General features: G+C 32.1%; 4 protein-coding genes across 6 annotated transcripts in view; 2 read left to right on the top strand and 2 right to left on the bottom strand.

Moving 5' to 3' along the window:
- The window catches only part of LOC114332647 (uncharacterized), a 29617-nt gene extending 20465 nt beyond the window's left edge, over positions 1-9152 (bottom strand). Inside the window, exons 1-4 of one of the 3 annotated variants that reach the window (XM_050653353.1) lie at positions 8894-9152; positions 8249-8759; positions 2408-7220; positions 1223-2221 (exon numbers count right to left, since the gene is read on the bottom strand). In XM_050653353.1, coding sequence (XP_050509310.1) covers positions 1223-2221; positions 2408-7220; positions 8249-8759; positions 8894-8970 — 6400 coding nt within the window. In that variant the 5' untranslated portion in view covers positions 8971-9152. Of the gene's footprint in view, positions 1-1222; positions 7221-8248; positions 8760-8893 lie in introns of all 3 variants that reach the window. The other 2 variants (XM_050653357.1, XM_050653348.1) reach the window with 2 other exon arrangements.
- A 345-nt stretch (positions 9153-9497) lies between these two features.
- On the top strand, positions 9498-11768 carry LOC114332660 (28S ribosomal protein S29, mitochondrial). The gene is made up of 3 exons (XM_028282488.2): positions 9498-10259; positions 10318-10601; positions 11530-11768. Exons 1-3 carry the CDS (start codon positions 9588-9590, stop codon positions 11735-11737), a joined length of 1164 nt encoding a protein of 387 aa, XP_028138289.2. The 5' UTR covers positions 9498-9587; the 3' UTR covers positions 11738-11768.
- A 1997-nt stretch (positions 11769-13765) lies between these two features.
- On the bottom strand, positions 13766-17237 carry LOC114332655 (putative peptidyl-prolyl cis-trans isomerase dodo). The gene is made up of 3 exons (XM_028282481.2): positions 17093-17237; positions 16704-16907; positions 13766-15870 (listed from the first exon to the last, which is right to left on the bottom strand). Exons 1-3 carry the CDS (start codon positions 17145-17147, stop codon positions 15650-15652), a joined length of 480 nt encoding a protein of 159 aa, XP_028138282.1. The 5' UTR covers positions 17148-17237; the 3' UTR covers positions 13766-15649.
- Positions 17238-17543: 306 nt separating this feature from the next.
- The window catches only part of LOC114332646 (ecotropic viral integration site 5 ortholog), a 129868-nt gene continuing 129465 nt past the window's right edge, over positions 17544-17946 (top strand). Inside the window, exon 1 of the mRNA XM_050653367.1 lies at positions 17544-17772. The gene's annotated coding sequence lies outside the window, so the exon portion shown is untranslated. The remainder of the gene's footprint in view (positions 17773-17946) is intronic.

The following is a 17946-nucleotide window of genomic DNA, read 5'->3' on the forward strand; positions in this document are numbered from 1 at the left end:
ACCATCCTTAATTTTAAATATTTTTTTAATCCAATCCCTATTAATAATTCCTACTATTTCGCCCCACTCCCTACCTTAGCACAGACGTTATGATTAGACATTGCAACAGAAGTTTCCTCTCTCTTGTGTTGGACGTACACAAGGAGACACATGTCTCTCAGTACGCGAATCTTTCTCTCAGTTCAACTATCGCTGAACAAACGCTTTTGGAGGAGACCAGCAACAAACATTTGAACTTAAAAAGTAGAGCAGAGGCATGCTGCGGCTCAGACCACCTGCTAGTTCAGGTACACTTCAGATGTAGAATCTGATTTTTCGCATACCATGAGGTTGCATATATTTCTCTACAAAATACATGATCTCTTATGTTTCTCAAGAACATACTTTGAAAGGTACCATTCAATGGAGCATAACGGCAAAAAAATTAGAAAAATCTGGTAAAAACAATTAAAAACCAGGTGTTACACATGTTTCAAGAAATCTCTAGCTTCTCTGAACATGGGAAATACATCATCTCATGTTTTATTATAAAATTTTTGAAAAGATGCTGTCTAATGATGTACCAAGGTAAAGAAAAGTTGGCAAATCCAGAGAAAACCTTGAATATTAATTGGAGACGCATTGATTCAGGTTGTATCGATCTCAAAAATTTTTAGTACTCCCACAAAAACTATTAGAAACCTAAAGAAACATGGTTTTTGGTTGTTTAAAGGTGTTTCGCCCAATTTTTGAATGAGTTAGTTACTTCAAATTACATAATCACCTATAAAAAAACCTTGATTTGATCTATTTTTATATCTATAAAATGAGTAAAATCTCCAAAACCCCCCTAAAAACAGCTTTTCTGGATATTTGAAGGTGGCGCACCTAACGGAAAAAATCTGGAATAATCAGAAATATATTTTTTGATAAAATACACAAAATGAAACAAAAAATTAGACCAGCAGCCATCTTCAAAAAAAGTTATTTTCGAAAAAAAAAACATTTTTATGGATTGTTTGAATGTTTTAATTTGATCGAAACCCAAAAAAAAATAATAAAAATGAAAAAATTGCGTTTTTCGGGATAGAGTAGGGGGAGGGGATAGCGAGCTATATTATTGCACTGAGTCTTATTTTTTAATCATATAAAACCTAAAAAATGAAAAAAAAAATTCTGGGAGTAAGGCATTTTACCTACATTGATGAATTTAATCTAAATATTTAATGAAACAAATACTTACGTGATACTTTGGAATCTCTCTTCAATAACCCTATTTTCTTGAAACTTCTAATACCATGAATATTCGGCATATTAATATCTCTATTGTATATGGTTTCTGCTATATCTATCAACCCATTTCTCCATTCTTTTTCGCTGATACTTTTAGGAGTTGCTACCCCCCTTTTTATCACAGTTTTATGGGACCTAATTTTGTCCATTTGGCCTATAATCGAAGATAACACATCACAAGTATTTTGCTGAGGAGCACAGGGCTCTGGTTTTGTTTGGTTGGTATTATGACCCGAATTCCAGCTTTTGGATTCCATTAAGTCGATGGGAGAGCTTGCATTTGGACGTATCAATACATTTTGAACAATTTTAATTTTCTTATTGCTAGTTTCACTTTCCATTTCTTCTGAATGGTTTGAAATATATAACTTATTATCACAGATATTCCCCACAGGTTGTCGAAACATAACTTGTTTATGTTTCATTTGTCTCTTTACACTAGACTGAAGTTTTGTCAACTTTTTAGGTATTTTTGGTTTCTTTGCCGGATCTAGCACTTTTGTGACTTGTTCACTACAACTTGTTTCATCTATTTGGTTCAGTAACATTTTTTCGTTGCTTTCACTTTGATTTGTAGCTTCCAATTCATGTTTATTTTTTTCTTCCGATTCAGCTACAAACCTTTTTGGGGGAACTTCTGTCAACTTTTTAGCTAGTTTTGGCTTCTTTGCCGGATGTGACAGTTGGTTGACTTGTTCACTACAACTTGTTTCCTCTATTTGGTTTATTAACATTTTTTCTGTGCTTTCACTTTCATTTTTAGATTCCAATTCAAGTTTATTTTTTTCTTCCGGTTCAGCTACAAACATTTTAGAGTGAACTTTTGTCAACGTTTTAGCTAGTTTTGGTTTCTTTGCCGGATCTGGCTCTTGGTTGACTTGTTCACTACAACTCGTTTCATATATTTGGTTTAGTAATATTTTTTCGTTGCTTTCACTTTCATTTGTAGCTTCCAATTCATGTTTATTTTTTTCTTTCGATTGAGCTACAAACACTTTTGAGTGAATTTTTGTCAACTTTTTATCTAGTTTTAGTTTATTTGCCGGATCTGGCACTTGTTTGACGTGCTCACTACAACTTGTTTCATCTACTTCGTTTACTAACATTTTGTTTGTGCTTTCGCTTTCATTTGTACCTTCCAATTCAAGTATATTTTTTTCTTCCGATTCAGCTACAACCATTTTTGAGTGAACTTTTGTCAACTTTTTAGCTAGTTTTGGTTTCTCTGCCGGATGTGACACTTGGTTGACTTGTTCACTACAACTTGTTTCATCTACTTCGTTTACCAACATTTTTTCTAAGCTTTCGCTTTCATTTTCAGCTTCCAATTCATGTTTATTTTTTTCTTCCGATTCAGCTATAACTATTTTTGAGTGAACTTTTGTCAACTGTTTAGCTAGTTTTGGCTTCTTTGCCAGATGTGACACTTGGATGACTTGTTCACTACAACTTGTTTCACCTACTTCGTTTACTAACATTTTTTCTGTGCTTTCACCTTCATTTTTAGCTTCCAATTTATGTTTATCTTTTTCTTCCGATTCAGCTGCAAACATTTTTGCCTGAAGTCTTGTCAACCTTTTAGGTAGTTTTGGTTTCTTTGTCGGATCTGGCGCTTGTTTCACGTGTTCACTACAACTTGTTTCATCTACTTTGTTTACTACCATTTTTTCTATGCTTTTGCTTCCATTTTTAGCTTCCAACTGACGTCTATTTTTTTCTTCTGATTCAGCCACAGATGATATTTTTGTGCATTTTGTGAATTCCTCTATGTCATCATAGAAATCAGGATATTTTTTAACTTTTATCACCCGTCCATATTTGCTCCTAATACATGGCTGATTATTCTTTACTTCATCTTCACTAGATTTACTATCATTATATTTTCTTTTATTTTTCGTCTCATTTGCTAAACCATCATCTTCAACTTTCTCCAGTGGTGTAATTTTTGGATCCACAGTTTCATATTTGCTCCTAATACATTGCTGATTACTCTTTACATCATATTCACTAGATTTACTATCACTATTTGTAGGAGAACATTTTCTGTTGTTTTTCGTCTCATTTGCTAAACCACTATCTTCAACTTTCTCCAGTGGTATAATTTTTGGATACACAGTCTCATGTTGCAACACCTCTGCTTGTTCTGGTGATTCAGGACAGCTTGCTACTGGAGAAGACACAGGTGAAGACAATCCATATGTGACCTTAGGTGTTGGTAGTGAGATAGGATTAAAAAACAGTTCATATGGTCTTGTAATAGGAGGTATTGGAGAATCAACTGACATTTCAATTTCAAGAGATGAACTATCTTGCATATGAGAAGTAGCAGCTGATGGAAAAACATTTATAGAAGGCTTTGCAGACAAGGCAGGATTGTATTTTGTTGCAAGTATTGCAAGCCCTGTTGGAATGTGAACTGAAGTTGTTGAATCAGAAGAAATCGGAAATGCTGAAGAGCAAGATTGAGTCACATTTTTAGTTGGTGATGGTTGTGACACGGCAGACTCTTCTGAATTAACTGATTCAAAATAGTTCGTCAAATTTCTAATAGTTTTTGTTTGAGGAGTTGGAACTGGGGCAGAAGACTTTGGTGGAGATCGAAACTCTGATATCCTTTTTCTGTTAGGTGGCGATTGGAATGAAGACTTAGTGACACCCTGATTATTAGGACTTTCAACGGCATTTGTGGAATTATTTAAGTCACTAAAACTTTTATCAGATTCGAATTGTTGTAAAAATGAATCTATCTCAGACCCCAATATTTGTTCATGTTTTAAAATATAGTTAATGCATTTGGAAGTTGGAGATATTATTGAATCTGACATAATACTCTCTCCTGTTTTTGAAAGCAACTCCATACATTGTTTTAAAGGAGATATTTGCTTTAAAGACATACTTTCATTATTTAAATCAATATTCTTAACTTGACCAGTTTCATTTTTACTTTCTACTTCTCCAATATCATCTTTAAGTACACTATTTGAACTTAATGGACTGATACATTCTGGAGGTGGTGATATCCTACAGATATCTAAAATAGTTGAAGGAGACATCATATAGAGATAATTGTTCTGTTTTTCAGGGCTTGGTGTTCTACAAATAGTTCTAGTAGCTTCACTTTCATTTTCTTCATTTTCTTCAAACGGAAATGACAAACTTTTGGGACTTAGTGTTCTAGAAATAGTTCCAGTAGTTTCACTATCATCCCCTTCTTCAAACGAAAATGACAAATTCAAATCGAGCTTATGATTAAATTCTCTTAAATTTCGTATCAGACATCTATCTTGACATTGATCAGAAGACAAGTCGATAGAATTTGTACCTTCCCTTGGAACATGACTCAATTCCTTATTATAGTCTTCATCTAAAGCAAGAGGGAGATGGAAATGGTTATCAAATTCATCAGAAAAAATTTTGGGTGAATATTGTTGCTGGAGTGTTTTGCTAAAATCATCTTCCCCAATTTTACAACAAATGTGATCATTATCACTTGAGTCTATGGGTAAAAGTAACACAGATGCTTCCAATAAATCTTCTTTTGTTTCATTGATTACTAAATCTAAGGGGTGTTCTTGATTACAAGAAGCATTTGTTGTAGAAATAATACTTTTTGATTTTTCGACAAGATCCTCAGCATATGGTTCTTGACTTTGTAATGTTCCAGGTGGTTGTTTAGATAAACAACTCAAGTCTATGGCTGAAGATACAGATGTTTCTAATAGCTCTACTTTTGGTTCATTTGTTACTAAATCTAATGCCTTTTCTTGATTAAAAGAAGCATTTTTTGTAGAAACAATACTTTCTGATTTTTCTTCAAGATCCATAGTATTTGGTTTTTGACGTTTTAATTTTATAGATGGTTGTTCAGAGTTTATGCCTGAAGGTAACATAAATGTTTCCAATAGTTCTACTTTTGGTTCATTTATGACTAAATCTAAGGCTTTTTCTTGATTACAAGAAGCATTTTTTGTAGAAACAACACTTTCAGATTTTTCGACCAAATCCACAGTATTTGGTTTTTGACTTTGTAATTTATCTGGTGGTTGTTTAGATAAACAGGTACCTTCTATGATATCCTGGTGATCCTGTGTATGTATATTCAAGAGGATATTTCCTGTAGTATCATAAGTTGCACTATCCAAGTTACCAGGACAAGTTATTTCACCAACGGCATGATTCAGTCCTAGTTCTTCTTTGGAAGCTACCTCAAATAGTTGATTCTTTTCTAAATTGTCATTATTTTCAGTAGTAAAGCTTTGACAACCTTCTGTTTCTACAATGGTAGGACTTTCTGTATTGTCCACACAGCTCTCTTTAACATAAATTGATTTTTTGTCTGATTCTGTATCAGTTCGTACATCTAGTCCTAAAAATGTGTCTATTGTATCATGATTTTCATTTTTTTGATCTGATAAATCCTCTACGATCATCTTTGTAATATTATCATTAGCCTTAGGTTCTTTAGTGTTATATTCACAAGTTGGTGCCTCAGTAGTGTCTGTAACTCTTCCACAATTATAATCTACAGTATGTTGATTTATAAAAGTGGTAGATTCTGTTTGAATTGGAGGGCATGTACTGACAACATTATCAGAATTCGCTGAATACGAAATACTCTTATTTTCAACAAAAGAAGTATCTGTAGATGAAGTTATTTCTGCTGACAGATTCCTTGGAATCAGCTCCTCATTTGATAGTTTTAAATCAACCATGTTAATGTCAGATTCTATAACTCCGTTGGTATCCAATACAGAACTACTGAATAAACTTCGTAACTCTGCTTCAGACTCTGATAGATATTCTGAGTTACATTCGGTGGAAGGCCAATGCGTCTTTTTATGTTTGAGTTTCTCACTGACTAGTTCTGCCAGTTTATCCAAAACAACTTCTGGAGAGCAATTAGGAACCAGTGTATTTGTTAAGTCTGAAATAAGATTGTGATGTTTAGATTCTATGGATGTTTTTTCATTAGAATGTTGTGTATTCTTGTTGGATTCGAAGAAACCCAGCAAGCACCCATCTTCAACTAACATACAACTTTGTTGACAACTAATTTGTGTACACGTGAGATATTCAACATCTAGGGTTTTAATTTTAAGTTGCTGGCACACCTTTTTAATAGACTTATTCTGACCTGAGGAAAATATTTCTTCATTGGAAATTATAAAGTTAATATTAGACTGTTTTAAAACTTTTAAAGCACTTAGAATTGGATCGCGATTTACTGTTTTCTTTTTTCTCTTTAACAAGTTTTTCATTTTGGAAATAGTCTTCCTTCTTTGTTTTAAATACCTTGCCTTCTTATATCTTTGCTTATTTTTGATTTTATTAAAGTCTTCAAAATTGTTGACATCTGATTTATTGCTTAAATAATCTTTGTTATTGTCACTAAGTGGGGTCATTGGTGTACAGAAAGACGAAATTCCTGAATCTACTAGCATGTAATCTTCATCGTCTTCTATATTCTGGGATACTGCAATAGAATTCTCATAACTTGCATTATTTATACTAATATCATTCTCTTTAAGTAAAAGAGCATTATTTTCTTTAATTTCTTCACTACAAACACCTGCAGCTATATGAGATGTGTTTTCTATATTATCTAAACAGCATTCAATTTGAGGTGAACTAGATCTTAATGGTGATAACATTGTTGTATAATTTATCATTTCTTTAAAGATATCACATAGAAACATATCAGATTCACCAAATTCTAAATTGTTACTGAAAAATGGTTCTGAAATCAGATCAGTTTGCGAACCAATACTTACAGCTGACTTTGGGATATATTTGTGTATACTTTCTTGTTTCAGCTGTTCTTTTTCGAATGTGAGAAGTTTAACTAAATCCTGCAGAGCTCTTACGTCAGGTAATTGACGTTCTAACTGATTTATTTTCATATCCTTAAAATGGCAAACTTCGGCATGCTTCTTGAGTTGCTCTTTTTGCTAAAATTACAAACAATATTAAGTATAATGCACATGAAACAAAGAATATAAGTGCTACAAAGAGAAGTATGAAAGAAAAATATTATAGTAGATGGTGTAGTAGAAAAAGAGGGTGAACAAGAACATGACATAAAAACTAGTATAAAAATATATAATAGATGTAAAACGTGTTACCTAGTATCTAAAAAGATAATAGGACGAGACCTATAGTACCGAAACTTAAATATATAAACTATAGAACAAAACTAAGTACTTAAAAGAAACAGACATTTCTATGTGAAGGTTGCCCCAGACAAGTACAAGACCAGAAAAGACTACTTAGCTCATTCGCAGACAAAAGTGTCCATGAATGTGTTAAACTGAAGACAGCTTAATATATACAAGAAAATAATCACAAAGCAAAACTGTGAATATTAAAACTCCTCAAGAAAAAACCTATAGGAAAACATATAGCGAAATATCACCTGGGGTACCGAAACTGTATATTTATTACCAAAACCACAAAAAATACTGGAGAGAAGAACTAGTTTGATATGTGGAACTAGTGGTACATAGATAAAAACAAAGGAACATGATTAAACTAGTGCTGAAAGAGAATAATGAATTAAACATAGAAGAGATAGAAAAATAAAAATCAAGAAGAAAAATAGACTAAAACTAGGAACCTAGAATGTTCAAACATTATTGAGACTATGGACAATATACAAGGTAGCAAGGGAAATGCACATATATAGTATCGACATACTAGCACTACAAGGAGTAAGACATAAGGGAGAAGAAAATATTAAAAGGAAAAATTAGACAATATTCTACTGGAGAGAAAACATGCAAGGGAAAAACGGTACAGCATTTATGCTCAACAGTATGATAAAGGATAAAGTTAAAAATCAATGATGGTTCTCGGTTGTTCAGAAAATTATCTATTCTTAGAAGTTCTCAAGTAGCATGTTATAGCCCATCACCAGTATAAAAAATGGAATATAAATAAATGTTTTCACTTACAACTAAAAAATTATATATAAACTTACCTCAGTTTGTATATAACATAAACGACTACTTATTTCTTCTTTCTCCATATTTAAGGCTTGTATTTTTTTATCATATTCTTCTTTATTACGAGTTATTTGTTGTTGTAAACTTGAAATTTCTTTCTCTAACCTTAAGTTATCTTTACTAATCTCTTCCTCAGTCTCCTGGTGTTCTTTTAACTTTTTCTTTAATTCCTCCATGGTCATACCTGCATTTGACGAATTTTCTGATAGTTCCTTGTACATTGAGAGTTCGATTTCCATATCTTGTATAGTTGTTTGAGAGGAAATTAACTGTTCACCATATTTTCTTTGCAGATCTTCCATCTGATCAGCAAGTACATTGTATTTGCTTTCTAAATCATTGTACTTTGATTGTATCGTTTTCTGTGAAAACTCACTTCTTTCTAGCTCCAGCTGTGATCGCTCTAATTGTGATTTCAATTCTTTATTTGTCTGTATATTCTTTTTAAGTTTGTTATAATTTTCTAAATACTTGTTCAACACTTCACTAGAACAAAAAATGGAGTAGTGATTAGATTTTAGATACTTTGTTAGGATTCATGCTTAAAATATTTTTACGTCTTTAACCTTACAGCAGAACTTTTATTTGTAAATTACATATAAAACTGTTAAAAAACTTACTCTGTTGCAATTATTTTTCGTTTAACAACACTAAAATCCACTAGTTGGCTCTCCATGACTAGTATGTCGGCTTCCATAAATAATAAAGATAGGAATTAATGGTAAAAGATTTAAGTTCCATATAATCTTTGTACAAAGCAGCACAGATGATTTGCGCTATTAAATACTTAAAATTAATAATTACATTATAAATAAAAAAATTAATACAAAATTATAACCTCACAACATACACACGCTACAACGTTTTGACAAAACGCAACAAAACGTTTGATCAGAATCAGGATCACGGACCACGGATCACAAAATATGAAGATTTGACATTAACGAAATAGGTATGAAGATAGCCCCGTATCAAAAGTCCAGAACATTGCAATTTGGCAACACTATATAAAGGGCCTGAAAAATATCTGTGTTTGTTTTAAATAATTAATAACAAAAACAAACACATCACATGTTCAAATAATGTGTTGAATTAATAAAAAACAAACACAACTCATGAAACTGTTCAATTCAAATACATATGTCAAGTTCAAATAAGTCGGCCATGGCCCATGATGGATGATGGCACAATGGTATAGGAGGTGTTATTTTGAAAAATCTTCTTTTTTTAGTATATATCATAACCTAACCTATTTACATAAAATTCATTCATGAAATTTAATAACCAATTTTTGAAGTAATAAATGTTGTTAAAATGCTTAATGTATTAATCAGAGTGTTTCCAAAAAATGCATTGCCTCGTAAAGTACCAGTGTGTAATCTATCAAGCGCTCCAATACTTCTAAATGTTGAAAAATTACAAAGGTTTAGAACTAGTGAATCAGACTGTTTAAAACACACAAGTGACCATTTAGCTCAATTCTATCAAATATCAGAGAAGGAAAAGAAACAAATCTTTTTGCATGGGGGTATTCCGAAATCTTTCAATGTACAAACTAAAACATTCAACGAAACTTGTTTTATGATTAGACAACCCTCCCTAGACATTATAAATTGCCTAAAGAGTATTGATCACTCAAAACCAACAGTAAGGTTCGTTTTGTATGGCAAAAAAGGTAGCGGTAAAACGCTTTGTTTGGCTCATGTTCTCCATTATGCTCACAAAGCAGGTTACCTCATCGTACATGTGCCGTGGTTGGGTAATTGGATGCGTAGATGTCAAGAGTGTAGCAACAGTGAAACCAAAGAAGGGTTTGTTGATTTGAATATAGATGCAGCAGCGTGGTTGCTGCATTTCAAAACCCAGAATGCCCATATACTCTCAAGCCCTGAGGCACAAACTACTAAAGAATATGCTTGGAGTAAGAGAGAAATAACTCCAAAGGATTCTTCCCTTTTGGAACTTATTGAACATGGAATAAACAGGGTAAACAATTTCTTTCCTTTACGCTTATACTGAAGAATCCTAATTAGTTTTTTTTTAGGTGAAATATGCTTCAGATACTGTAGTGGCCTTATGTGATGAGATTAAAACACTCTCTGTTAGAGGTGTATTGAAAACGTTCGTAGCAGTAGATGGATTTAATGCCTTTTTTTATCCTAACACCAGAGTATACACAGAGAAGAAAGAAATGGTTCATCCTCAAAAAGTTACTCTTACCGAAGGTTTTATGAATTTAACAAAGTTTGATTGGAATAACGGAGCTGTTGTTGTGACTGTAGATGAAATAGCAATTGCTGAGAAAGATCAGATATCACATATGCCTAGGTAACTAGTTTTTTTTTTAATTAAAGTTCACTTACATACTGTAACACAATTTTATTTTCTACTTTAGTAATAATTTTACTCCTATTTTATTTTTTTAAAGTTATTTTTAACAGTATTTTATTTATTTACATTAACATTAAACACTACTACTTAATTTATAATATACATTTATTTAACTTAACAATCATCATCATCAGTGGAGTTACAACTCTTTATGAGCTAAAGCCTTCTTTAGAACAATCATCCAGTCGCCCCTGTTTCTAGCAACTCTTATCCATGCTTAAAATCTAATAGATTTTAAAGCGTTCTCTACATTGTCTTGGTACCTAAGTATATGAAGGTGTCAACACCTTCCAGTTCCAGGTCGTCAATTATTATTATTGTGGGTGTCAAGTTGCTTGACCTAGTGAACACATTTTGGTCTTAACATGTATATTTAGTCCTATTCTCTGTGCAGACATGGGCGCCCATGCCCATGGGCAGGGGGGGCTGTGCACCCCCTGGCTCTTCGGGTGCTGTTAACTATATATGGTTATCCAAAGTACACAAAATATAATGTGCAACATCTTCACGTCTGGCCCCCCTGAAAATTTTTATATGGGCGCCCGTGTGTGCAGATCCTCTTAATGACTGAAATGCTTAAGTCAGAGATTCTGTGGACATACTCATGTCTATGTACTTAATAATACTTAATTTATAATATACATTTATTTAACTTAACAATATGAGTTGATAATTCAGTTACAATATAAAGTATTTATATTGGCTCCTGGATTGTGGTAGAGATTTGACTGTAGAAGGTAACTCGTTGAGTCATGTATGACTGGTGTGGTGTGACAATACCTTGCATTTGCTCTAACTTTTGAAACTATGCTTGTGAATATTGTTACTTGAGCTTAAAATAAATTTGCATTTTATTTTGTTTTAGGTATTTGCTTGGCAAAGATGGTTTTGAACACCTAGATCCATTCATTCCAGTACATGTGGCAGATTACTCAAAGAAAGAATTGACCAGTTGCATGGATTATTACAGAGAAAGGAAATGGGTCAAAGATTATCCCGGATTAGATGAGGAAGTACAGTTTGTTAGCGGTTCTAATCCCTATAGATTAATGAAAGTTTGTGCACCATTATAGAAAGTTTAATAAAACTGTTGTTTTTATTTTACCTGTCCATGTTTTTATGTGAATTTTTTATTTCAGAAAAAAAAAGTGTGGAAGGTGAAAAAGTAAAGGGTTTTTTGTAGTAAATGCTTATTCAATTGAAATGTATTTTTGGTCAGGTTAGCCTTGGAATCAATTGAAGGGTCCAGGGGTAAAACATGATAAACACCATTTCGCTAATTTTACAGGAGAGCGAAAAAATGCTTCAAAAAGTAGTAATATGAAAACTGCTATATACTAATTTGTAATAATTATTAGTTATAGGTTTACTTACTAATTATGGTAAGAGGAAATAAAATAAATACAGTAGACTCGCGATTATCCGAGTCTCGGTCATCCGAGCCCCTCGGTTAACCGAGGCAAAAGTCAGAACAGGTGAGTTACAATTTTCAACCATGCCGCAACATCGCCGCCTCAAAATCAAAAAAAGGAGCAAAGCTTATGCAAAATCAAATACTTTTTTTAAACAGTAACATTATTAAGGTAAATGTTTTTATCTTTTATAGACAGTACTGTATTAATGTTGTCATTAAAATATCCACAGTTATGATTATTCACGTGTTTTTCTATCAATATAACTAATGTCAGTGTTAACCGAGTTTTTCCGTATCCGAGGTAGTCACGGTCCCAGTTACCTCAGATAATCGCGAGCCTACTGTACTAAATTTTGGAAACGAGAAATATTTTAATATGAATATATTTTTATACTACAATCACAATAAAGATGCACTAGAAATAAACAAACCAATACACTTTGAATGTTACAAGGGGCACTCCCAAATCATAATTTACAATTGTAAACCAGATCATGATGTTTAGTAAAAGTTTATACATTGTAAATCATGATATGGGAGTGCTCCCGTAACATTCAACATATCTTGGTTAGTTTATTTGAGACGCTATGAGATGCAAAGTGGCCTAACCCACAATTTTACCAAAACGCTTTTATTACAATAAAGTTATCCCTTATTTCGGATGCAGAGTGGCTCCGATATGCAACTGATGGTCTGCAATGTTAGTTGTTTGTAAATGTCAAACTGATTAGTTCCTATCAATTGTATTTGATTGTGACTTAAAAATTGAGTTTGTCATTAACAACCCATCCAAATATAATCAGGGTGAGGTCATTCATATTTTGTTTGCAACCATTGCAAAGTTATGTGTGAATACAAATCACTATGTACTATCAGGGAATGGTGTTAAAAATGTAAGAATGGAATAGAAATGTATGATAACCCGCAGCCAGGTACATTGAGTGTTGCATTAACAGACAGGAATGTGGCATGTGTGGAAGGCTTGATGAGAGAAAACTGTTGGATTTCAAAAAATACTTGTTATGTCCACAAATTGGGTTATGGCAAAGTTGGATTCCTCACCTTTTGTCAAGAGTGCCAAAAAAGCTTAGGTATGGGTTTATCTTCGCATCATCTCACAGAATACATACAGAACAGTAATGACTTTCTTTTGTCAATAATTGCTGGTGATTATTCTAGGTGTCATTATCTTGGGCTCAAGCAATAAGTAAAAAAACGTCCAGATAAGGTCTCACATGGTATCATTCTTCTGCACGAAAATGTTTGTTCTATGTTGCCAAGTAGTGAAAGAAACTCTACAACGAAAGAAATTGAGGATAGTAGAGCATCTACCCTATTGTCCCAACTTATTGACTTGTGATTTTCACATCTTTGGGATTCTGAAAAGGGCATTAAAAGGTAATTTCAGTGAGACAAAGAGGTACAAAGTGTGGTTAGAGAATTGGTTGAGAAACATTCACAAGAATTGAGGCTATGAGAACCAGAGTGGCTTAACTGATAAGAACATTACTTTACATAATCAAGGAAAATGATCAGAAACTAACAATGTCTAAAACAATCTAACATTGTTAGCCTCTGATCATTTTCCCTAATTATGTAAAGTAATGTTCTTATCAGTTAGGCCACTCTGGTTCTCACGGCCTAAGTTCATAAAGCAGGGTATATATTGGTTGGTAAAACAACAGAATATCATTTAATAAGTTTTATTAATAGATAATTGAACATTTAATACTAGTCAAAATCAAATATACAGTAGCAAGTCAATAAATGCAATAAAAAATAACAAAATCATTTTCCATACTCTCAAATTAGGTCAGAGACTTAAAAATTAGAATTCACAGATAAATATTTTTCTATTTAATCTGATATTCACACAATGAATAGGCTTATATTGGTGAAAAAGAGGAAGTATATTGATCTGATTGAATTCGTCTAACTTGAATGAACAATTTGAAACCATATTAAATATATCTAGGACTACTTATCTGAAAGGCTTGTAAAAATAGTAATAGCAAAGTAATTTATGTACAAATTCGATAGGTTTTGACTTAATAATAATCACTATTATTTCCACAATTAATATTTACTATTTTTATTGGGAAGAAGCCACAATTTTACTTTAAAATATATTTGATGTTTCGATTTCCACTTTTTTTTCTAATACCAATAAACCTGTAGTTAAATTTTACATTTTTTTTATAAAGCATTGTTACGACTGTAACAGTATCTTTAAATTTTGCAGCAAAGAGCCTCAGACATGACTAGGTGCCCTAGTTTCACTTCAATCTTTCCATAGTTGACCCAATGACATTATGAAGGATAAAAATAAGATTTCTGCCACATGCGTTTGCATTTTGCTACATTGTATAACTTTTCATTTAATATATCTTCATTCCAAAGACCCTAAGAACAATTCAATTCAATTCAATTTATTAGCCAAAATTTACATTTTTAAGTACATATAATATAATATACAGATAGACACCTAGATGTGAAAACATCTGTGTGTGTCTATAGAAAAATCCTAAATAAATATAGATTACTTATAAACAAACGTAACAAAAAAAAACACATTCGAGAAATCAAAATTATTTGGAATTTAAACTTAAAACTAAGTAAACAGCATATCTATATAATATAATAATATGTAAAAAATCCAACTTATAGGTATTAAGAATTCCAAAATCAAAAAAAGAACATTTTTTTCAGGATTTATAATTCAAATTGTGTTTTGTTTCCAATAATACAATCAACTACCTTTTTATTAAACATTTTTATGGATTTGATTTCTTTTATTTTGTTTGATAGTAAATTATAATACTTGGGTGCCCTAAAAATCACAGAATGTTGGCTTATTCCTCGACTTAACTGTGGTAAAACTAAGCTTCTTTTGATGTTACCTCTAGTTTGATAATTATGTTCTATTAGTGTCTGTTTGGAGAAATTTTTATGAATATATGTGCAACATGTTGAAATATAGAGTGTTTTCAAGTCACAGATTTTATTATTATATAATTCGGTTGTAGAGAAAAGTTTAGGTTTTTTTAACATTATTTTAATAATTGAATTTTGAGCTACTTTGAGATTTCTTATGTTGTTTTCATATGCTCCACCCCACAACAAAATTCCATACCTTAGTAAAGGCTCAATTAAGGATTGATAAATCATAGTGATCAGTTTTTTTGCAAGAAACTCCCTTAGCAGATAAAATTTATGCATAAGGGCCCTAATCTTTTTTGTTAGGTATGTTATGTGGTGTTCCCATTTAAGATTTTTATCTAAATATACTCCTAAGTATTTTATGACATTTACTTGTTCAATAGGATCTTCAATGTTTTGTATGTTAATGTTTTCAAAGTTTGGACGATTTGTATCATTTATAGAAAAGGCTACATAATTAGTTTTTTTAGCATTTAGAAGAAGTTTAAATGTATCAAGAAAATTTTTGATATAAACTAGATCTTGTTGAAGTTTCTGTTTTGCAGCAACACTGAATCTGTACACAAATTTCTTACTAGCAATATCTTTGTTCAACAATGGTTTCAAAATTCAAGCCTGGACTACTGATAAATTAGACAGTGCGCAATATAATATGTACTCCTGAATCTGTAAACACAGGCTCTGAGAGCTCTCCAACCTTAAGTGCAAAAGCAGCATCTTCGAAAGGTTTCTGCATAGCTCCTTTACCGAACGGACCCAAATCACCACCCCTTTTGGCTGAGGAACAGTCTGAGTATTTTGAGGCTAGCTCAGCAAATGAATTCTTACCTTGAGCAATTTGTTCTCTATATGCTAAAAAAATTTACACAGATTAGTTAATTGTAAACATAAAAAATCAAATTATTTTTGAAAATATCACATGATTGTATAAATAAAAAAATAATGTGTGTGTACTTTGTACTCATGTAAGAAGTTATACTTCTATTATATAATTTCAACGAAATAAATATACTTAACAGTTACAATACAAAAAATTAACAATAATTACCAAAAATTAACCAAAACTTAACAATGCCAAATATTCAAATATTAAAAAAAAAGGAAAAAGTATGAATCGTCCAGGATTTGAACCCGCAATCTCGCGATTTCTCAATCTCTGGTCCAATGCTCTACCAACCAGGCCATCAAGGCGCATGTTACTGACGTTTCAGATATACATAATTACACATCACAGTGACAAGTGAAATATAAAAATAGATTTATTATTTTACACTCAAGGAAGACAAATCCAAAGACACAAAATTATAATAAATAATACATTTACTAAAAAACACTAATATATTATTTTAATGGCTTATTTGCGCTGATATATAATTTGAAAGATTAGTAACTAAACGACATACTGTCTGTGTGCGCATGCGCGCAGATTTATGAAAAATTTTACTCTTAATCACGCCTAAAGAAGTATAACTTCCTAAAAACTGGAAGAAGGAATAGAAGGATGGTCAGTTTGAGTTCTGACTAGGAACTACAGAGGCATTATTTGTTTTAATGTAATAGGCTCAAAGATTGAGAATACAGAGAAAGATAAGGACAGGACGGAGTATGGGAAGAAGGAGACTGGTTTAAATGCAGTTCAGAGCAGCACTAGATAAAGAAGAAACATAAAATTATATTTAACTTACATTTAACAATATCTAGAGCTTCATCTTTTGTGCGGGTAATGTTCTCTTCCCTCCATGAAGAGGGTCTTCTAGAATCTTTATGTTTGACCAACAAATGTGAACATTGGACTTGTTCTGGACCACTGGAGGACACTGGTTCCGCTGGCTTATCAGGAGCATCCCATTGAGATTCTTTCGTATATATGTTCAAATAATAATGTTGACCTAAAACGTAAGAAAATGAATAAGATTTCTTACACTGAAGGAGTAAGATTTTACTAACAAATGACTTAGATCTATTAGTACTAACAATTGATTTTGTAAGTGAATTAAAAGACCAGAACATTAAATGATAAATACAGATTGTACTTATTTAATTAATACGAGCATTTTATTTATTAAAACCTTACCGGTTGATCTACTAAGACGTTTTTCCCACCCGGCAGGTAATTGTTCGTCCGCCATTTTTATTTGTTATCACAAATTTTGTCAAGTCAAATTTCATGTCAAGGTTTCCATTTGACATTCCAATGAACTAACGGTCATTTGCCGTTGTATTTGTCTCTCTGTCGTTATAGGCAACATAGAAAGGGATAAAACACTTCTTTTTTCAAGGTTGACAGCACTTATTATTGACAGAACTTCATACTACTATCGAAGCTCGTTCATTTACGGTCATATCAATAAAACTTCGAGCATTTTCGTAAAAATTTTTAAATTTGATTGGTGTTTAAAATAATTTACAAATTTATGGATCTGGTGATATCCAATAAGAGCGCAGTTTGGGAAAGCGCCCACGTGTGTATGGTATATTCTAATAGCTCTGAAGATAGTCACAATTATTTGATAATCAGCTGTAGGGACGCCAATCACTGTCAGTGGAGTTCGATTGAGTGAGGAATGCGACACGTATGAGCGTTTTGCTCCAAATTAAATAAAATAATTCGATAATTTGCTGTTGGAGAACACTTTTGTAGTGATAATTCATTGAAAAAGACTATCACGTTTATATCGGGTGTTTTTGTGGATAATGTGTGCTAAAGTTCGTATTTAATAATTTTGCTGTTTTTTGAGGGGGTGTTATTAACAGGTGAGTACCTTTTGTTCTCTGTTAAAAATGTAGGTGTTTTATTAATTTGCATTCCAATAAAAAAGAACCTTGCTAGTTCTGCATACGTAAGCATAGATATTTGATAATATACATTTTAGTGAAAGTGGGTCAGAAAACTCACACCAAGCATAAAAGTATAATTAATACAACAAT

Source organism: Diabrotica virgifera, chromosome 1 (assembly GCF_917563875.1).
Source record: "Diabrotica virgifera virgifera chromosome 1, PGI_DIABVI_V3a".
Taxonomy (NCBI): domain Eukaryota; kingdom Metazoa; phylum Arthropoda; class Insecta; order Coleoptera; family Chrysomelidae; genus Diabrotica; species Diabrotica virgifera.

Excerpts from the sequence above, each read along its gene's own strand:
- LOC114332660 (XM_028282488.2), top strand. The coding sequence starts at position 9,588 with ATGCTTAATGTATTAATCAGAGTGTTTCCAAAAAATGCATTGCCTCGT. Across the intron at positions 10,260-10,317 it reads TTGAACATGGAATAAACAGG|GTGAAATATGCTTCAGATAC; the intron begins GTAAACAATTTC and ends GTTTTTTTTTAG. Across the intron at positions 10,602-11,529 it reads CAGATATCACATATGCCTAG|GTATTTGCTTGGCAAAGATG; the intron begins GTAACTAGTTTT and ends ATTTTGTTTTAG.
- LOC114332655 (XM_028282481.2), bottom strand. The coding sequence starts at position 17,147 with ATGGCGGACGAACAATTACCTGCCGGGTGGGAAAAACGTCTTAGTAGA. Across the intron at positions 16,908-17,092 it reads ACGTCTTAGTAGATCAACCG|GTCAACATTATTATTTGAAC; the intron begins GTAAGGTTTTAA and ends CTTACGTTTTAG. Across the intron at positions 15,871-16,703 it reads AGCTCTAGATATTGTTAAAT|CATATAGAGAACAAATTGCT; the intron begins GTAAGTTAAATA and ends AAATTTTTTTAG.